Source organism: Arvicanthis niloticus, chromosome 24 (genome assembly GCF_011762505.2).
Source record: "Arvicanthis niloticus isolate mArvNil1 chromosome 24, mArvNil1.pat.X, whole genome shotgun sequence".
Lineage (NCBI taxonomy): Eukaryota > Metazoa > Chordata > Mammalia > Rodentia > Muridae > Arvicanthis > Arvicanthis niloticus.
The window spans coordinates 43084414-43091029 of NC_133432.1; the positions used below are offsets into that span (position 1 = coordinate 43084414).

Here is a 6616-nt window from a genome sequence, read left to right on the forward strand (position 1 = left end):
TAGATATTAAATTAAAACGGTCTATATCTGTAATTCAAACCCTACAGCAACCTTAGAAGGTAGCTCAAATTTTGCCACTATACTAAAGTGGGAGAAGACCTTGAATTTTCCTTTCTTTCTTTCTTTCTTTCTTTCTTTCTTCCACATCTCCAATGTAGATTTGTCTCACCCTAGAGCCCAAGCTATGTGCCTGAGCAGCATCCTGAAAGGACACATTCACTCGGGGGTGGGGTGAGATGGTCACCTTTCTGATCAAGAGAGTTTCTTGTGACTTGGTTTCTTTAAGAAACAGAACAAATTATTAAGCTAAATAAGTAAACAAACTGCTCTCTCTCTCTCTCCTCTCTCCTGAATCTCAGGCTTAGATGGGACAGTCAGTCAACTAGTCGACTATTTTAGAGTTGCCTTCAGAACAGAAAGCAGAAAAAGAGTTTGAAGCCAACAAAATCAACCTAGCTTTGTGGTTAGTAGAAGGACTCTGCTGGCCCTGCTGGCCCAGGATTTTTCACTCAAACCAAACCAAAGCAAACCCCTTTCTTTAGAAAGGCTGTGGGTTTTCAAGACTGTGTTTCTCTGCATAGCCCTGGCTGTCCTGGAGCTCACTCTGTACACCAGGCTGGCCTCAAACCCAGAGATCTGCCTGGCTCTGCCTCCCAAGTGCTGGGACTAAAGAAGTGCACCACCACAGCCATCGAAGAAAAATAATTTTTTAATTGAAAAAAAAAAAAAAACGCTAGTTAAGATTTTAAAAATTGAAATGGAAACATCACCCTCTAGGAAGGTTTGAAATAGGACCAGGTTGCCTTCACACCCCTTTGCTATTTGTACTTAAGCGTTTTCCACAAACAGCCTAAGGACAAGGCTCACCCTTGAAAGGAGCAACTGACTGGCTTAGAAATTACAGACCTGTTGGCAAAGAATGGTTAATTTAAAACCTTAAATGAAAACAACCAGTTTCCCCCTGCCCCTCCCTCCCATCTTCTAACCATGACGTGGAAATCACATCCGGGCTTTGTGACTACTTTCCCAAGGTGTACCAGGGCACCTGGCTTCCTTCCGGAAAGATATTCACGCTCTAAACAGAAACTTCAAATGTCCTTATGCACCTTTGTCCCTCAGGACCCTGGAGGTCCCATAAGGAGCACAAGGAAGTCTGGATGTGAAGAATTTCTGATTTTCAAAGGAAATGGTATAGGTTGAAGGATGCACATTAATGAAATATTTTGCTAAAGATGGGGAAAGAATCTAGGAAGGGGAAGTAAGGAAAAGGAGATGAGGGAGGGAGAAGAGAAGGGAGGATCGGAAGAAGCACTCGCTTTGAAACCTCAAACAGCTCCTTTTCTTTATTCTGAACGTTAGATTGCTCAGCCATTCTGTTTCTGGGCAGACAAAGGCACCCAGTCCAGCTCACCTGTTGGACATCACCGGAACACTCAAGTTTGTACCCTTTTCATTGTCCTCAATTTGGAGCCCGGGTTCTCTAAATTGGTCCCAGGAGAGAGTCCTAGAGGCAGACTTGGCCGTTCGTTCGCATGGCACCAGACGCAGCCTCAAAGTTTTCAGAAGCTTGGGTCTGCCAGCATCTCTCCGGCTATACCCAACTGGCTCTTCTTCCCTCAAGAATGTTCTCCTTGTGTGGCGTCTAGGTTATGGCTCATGATCTTCTCCCTTATCCAGCTGCCCGCGCCCACGTCCACACTCCAGGTCCCAGACCCGCTCACCTTCAGCCTGCTGTCCTCACCGAGGTTCCTGCTGTCGAAGTGGCGCGATGCTGGAGGGCTGTGGCGACCCGCTAAGGCCCGAAGGCAGTCGGCCCTCCCGGGCTGCAGCAGGGACCCCTGGGGGTACCGCACCTCCGGAAGGTGGTGGCGGTGGCAGTGCCAGCAGCTCCTCGCCCGAGGTCACTGCACAATCCTGCTCGGGCTCTTCGCCCCCACCGCCCCCACTCGCTGTCCCGCCACTGCGAAGTTTCTTATCTTCCTCTTTCTTCCACTTCATGCGACGATTTTGGAACCAGATTTTGATGTGTCTCTCAGTCAAGTTCAGCATCACTGCCAGCTCCACCCGGCGAGGCCGGGAGATGTATTTGTTAAATAAGAATTCCTTCTCCAGCTCCAGCAGCTGCGCCCGTGTGTAGGCTGTACGGGTCCTCTTATTCTCCTCGGGTTCCGCTGCGTAAGCACCTCCTGTGGGTGACACCGTTGTCGGTTAGTGAGGTCCCCCGGGACCCATGAAGTTCAAATATTTTATTCACAGGCCAAGAACAGCCCTTCTATTGATCACAACTGTTTAGTCCAACCATAGCCCAGCCCGTTGCTCCAGAGCCCCGCTGTGGTGGCACCAAGAGTCTTCCCTAGGCAATGGTGCCCTTTCTCTCAGAGTGCTGTTTCTCACCTTTATATTACGCTTGGATCTGGCAACCAGTGGTTTCAAAATTAGTTCATTTAATTGGTGTTAAAATGGCTAAAATGCACATAATAGAAAAGTTGATTTACTCCGTTCTACTAAGGGAACGCCTCAGACGCAGGATTTTAAACAAACGTTCTGACATTGATCCACTTCATTCTGATTACTATCTCGTCCTCCTAGAGATGAATATATATATATATATGAATATATATATACATATATTCATCTATACACACACAGCCAAGAAACATTTCTAGAGTAAACTTTTACCACATATAATGATAATTTTCTTCTTTATTCACTGTTTCATTAAAACAACGCTAAACTCAACACGTTAATTTATTTTAACAAGATCAGAGCCTCGTGGTCTTTAATCCTAGTACCCCGGAGGCAGAGGTAGGGGGAGGCAGGCTAGCAGGCTAGCAACAGCAACATAATGAGTCTCAAAAATAATTTTAAACGAATCTAATAACTCATTAATAGATGCAGAGTACAGTTTGAAAGATTATGGTGGTCATTAAGTTATAGGCTTATTGCCATTTTTTGTTATTTTTAAAAAACATATGTCATTTTTATTGCTTTAAATATTTATTATTATTGCATGTAGAATATGCACGTGAGAGCGAGGCAGTGTGCATGTGGAGCCGGGAGAACAACTGTAGGGATTTGGCTCTCTCCTTTATCTTAGGTTTCCTTCCGTGGATTGAATTAAGGTTCTAAGGCTTGAAAGGGAATGTCTTGTTTTTGTTTTGTTTCATTTGTTTGTTTCAAACTTTCATCTTCCTGGGCCTGTTATATTTTCAATATAGTTATGATTAGCCACAACGGAGTGCTAATTGTTACTGTAAGTTCAGTTAGCCCTCTGCCTCTGAGGAGAAGAAATACTGTCTGGGAAACTGTTATACTTAGCAGGAGGAGGCCACAAATGTCAGATCCAACCTGAACCACGAGCTACTCTGAGAAAGAATGGGTCACTTTAAGGGCTTGTTCGTTTCAGCTTCAAACCCGCATCTAAAGCAAGCAACAGCCAAGGGAATCAGTGTTTCCCAGGTCTGGGTTCTTCCTGTCTCTGCAGATCACCCACTGCATTGGTCCGTGGACGGTCGCTGGTTTGAGGACTCTCCAGAAAAGCTCAATGGAAGAGGCTGGAGCTGGCTTCATTCAGAACAGAGCTGAGAGACATTTTTCAAAGAGCTGAATGGTGAATGAGTGTGTTGAGGGTAAGGGATTAATTTCCGGGGTGGAATCTGCTCCCCGGTCTTCCCCCAGGACATGAGGAGGCACCAGAAGCTGAAGTGAGCCTCCTAGACCATTCTTTGGAAAGCAGTTCTTGTCCTCAGGAACACAAACTTGTGCCCCAAACCACATAGGCCTTTCCTGGTGTAGGAAAGGAAAGATATGTATCTTTTAAAGAAACATTTTAAACTGCCAAAAAAACGTAACTGGCAGATTCTTCTGACTCCCACCCTCAGTTGCCTACTTTGTCAAGTCCTAGTGAAAGACTATAGGGACCAGTGTTCAGCTAGAGGAAGCCGGCGTGGGAGTTAAAATTGGAATCGGCTGGTGAGACGTTCAGAGTCCCCCATCTGACCCTTTTTTGGGACTCAGTAGAACTTGCCAGTGAGAATTGTGAAGCTCTCTTAGGTTCGGTTATTTATAAGCGGTTATTGCCACTAGCATTCGGAGTCCCACTATAAGCCCTTTGGTCATTAAGCACTTTCCAAGGCTTGTGAACACACTAAGCACACGCAGGTGGGTTTGCTAAACCTGGCAGTTCTGAAGTGGAGGCGGCTGCAACTCCTTGCAGGTTTCCACCGGGAGAGCAGAGTGGTAATCTGCCGCGAGCCCTGCTTACGGAGGGTCAGAAAGGCCCTGCAAAGGCTTCTGGTACCCGCATCTCACAGTCAGAAGGTGTCTCCAAAAGGTTCCCGAAACACAGGAAAAGCTTTCTGCTGCCCCTCAGATTTTACTCCCTGGCTTCTTTCCACTCTAGCCAGAGTAGAGCAGATAACCAGAAAAAATCTCCAGGCTTTGTTCCAGGGATCCCCAAAATCCTTGGCAAGAAACAACGGGCCGAGAGCCCCTTTGGGTGGAGGGTCTGTTTTCGGTCAGCCCAATAGCTCGGTCTCAGCGCCCTTTGGCCTTGGCCTTAAGAGGCCTCAGCAGCGTCTACCTGTTCCATCTGCTTGGAATTGGTCAGAGGCGGGGGATCTCCCAGCAAGAGTTTGGGCCATTGCCTGGGTGAGAAAATGAATTAGCTAGAGGAGCTCCCACGCCCACCCCCCGCCCTTGGGTCCTTGGTGAACCTGGTTACTCCCATACCCTCTCGGAGCTTTGCTTGGCTGCTCCTGCAGTAGTGTCAGAACGGGCGCCTTAGGACCCGAGGACGCTGTTGAGAATTCTCAAGGGATGGCAACTCCAGCTTCTTAACCCTTGGTTCCCGACAGTCAGTCGGAAGGCAAAAGAAAAAGCAGCTATTTGCAGTCCAGGTGTGACCAGAAGTGGTTGCAGACCGGAAGAGATAACATTGTGCAGCGGCGGGCACAGGCCCCGCACGAATTGGCTGCCAGCATCCGGCGGGACAGGGACCTGGGGCTTGCTCGGCTTCGTCTCTGCTGGAAGGAAGGACTTATTACAAAGCAGACGGCCAGGGCTAAGGAAACCCAGGGGGTCTTGCTTCTTTGAGCGGGACAGCAGGAAGGAGGTCCCTTCTTCTGCATATTTACTTCCTGGGACACAGCTCAAGAGAACCCTTCAAACCCTCTTGGTTGGTCCAAAAAGAATTGGCACCCCAGAGACCTCTGCCAGCTGCCAGACTCTGAGAGAGTGAGCCACCTGTCTTTCAGCCTGCCGGTGAGCACCTCACGTTGGTATAGCCTCTCCTTGTTCACCCCACACCCCTTATCCTACTCCAGGGCCTCGGCACCCTACCCTTCGCAGGCCTGGATGGATGCAGTTTTCCTTTCCCTTCCTGTTTTACTGCTACTCGGTGCCCCTAGGAGGCCCCCGTTTCTTTAATACAGCCACTAGAACAGGCCCGGGAAGTGAAGAGGCCCTAGGGTTCCCAAGGGACTCCAGCCTAGGTCAAAAATATCTTGCTTAACTTGCTTGGGCCCTTGGTGCCCAGGAGTCCAGGTTACTCGCTGCAGAAGGATCCAGAGAGTTCGGGAGTTCTGAGCCTGGCTAGGCCTCTTCTTTCTCCAACGTGGGAGCCGGCTCCCAGGGTAAGAAAGGCTCAGGACACACGCAAGGAGGGAGGAGTGCTGAGTGGAGAAGAGGCTGCCAAGATGAGTGGACTTATTGGCTTCCTTAGAGTTTGTTCTAAGCCTACGTTATCCCTGCAGGTTGCAGAGGAACTTGGGGAAAAGGCCCGGGGGGTGGGGGGAGCGCTTGAAGATAGTGGCAGCTGAGTCCTGAGTAGAAGAGAAAGGGAGAAAGAGCCAGGCTTACCTGCCCATTGGCCTTTCCACGCGTGAGCTTTGGTGGATTTCATCCACGGGAAAGGGAGCTGAACGCGGCTGGGCTCTTCCAGGCCCCCAGGCTCGGTTCCATTTGGGAAAGGTCCAGGAGGAGGATGGGTGAGCCCAAGCTGAGCTGGGAGGTGGTGGTGGAGGTGCGCGCCAGCCGGGTCTTCGGCGAGCGGGGGCACCTCGTACGGGGAGATGTCCGGGGGACTTCCCTGCTCCAGTGTTCCCAGCGAGCCTGCAAACTGGGGTGGCGGCGGAGGTGGGGGCTGGCGGCCCATGTACAGGCACGCAGGGGGGTTAGCGCTGAACTCTGGTACCGGGCCCCTCTGGAATGCGCACGGGTCCTTGTAGAGCTGTGTGGCCGCATAGTACTGCTCGTCACTGTTCATGATGGCAGCCAGCACTTGGGGGCCAGAAGCCCCGGATAGGGAGCTACCAGCCAGGCCTTAGGCGCTGGGCAGCTCGCGGACTCTCAGCGCCACCCCAGATCACTTTGACAGCTCTCCACTGCTCTCCTGGGGAATCAGGGGCTGGCGGGGACAGACAAGCCGGCCGCCGTGCCATAGGCTCTGGGGCACCCCACGTGGTTCAACCTGAAGCCACCATTGGCCTGGCGGACTGCCTTAAGAAGGAGGTCCAGGTGCCCGCGAACGCCTGCACTTGTTTCAATTTTCTCTCTCAGTCCGCTGATCCCTGTCTGCGGCTGCGGAGCTCTCCAAAAACGGGGCGCGCAAAGATAC

The 6616-nt window shown here is 50.3% G+C and overlaps 1 protein-coding gene across 1 annotated transcript; it reads right to left on the reverse strand.

The window, feature by feature from the left end:
* Positions 1-989: 989 nt before the first annotated feature.
* Positions 990-6391, reverse strand: Pdx1 (pancreatic and duodenal homeobox 1). The gene is made up of 2 exons (XM_076923914.1): positions 5860-6391; positions 990-2186 (listed from the first exon to the last, which is right to left on the reverse strand). The coding sequence occupies exons 1-2, from the start codon at positions 6263-6265 to the stop codon at positions 1738-1740; spliced, it is 855 nt and encodes a 284-aa protein (XP_076780029.1). The 5' UTR covers positions 6266-6391; the 3' UTR covers positions 990-1737.
* Positions 6392-6616: the final 225 nt, after the last annotated feature.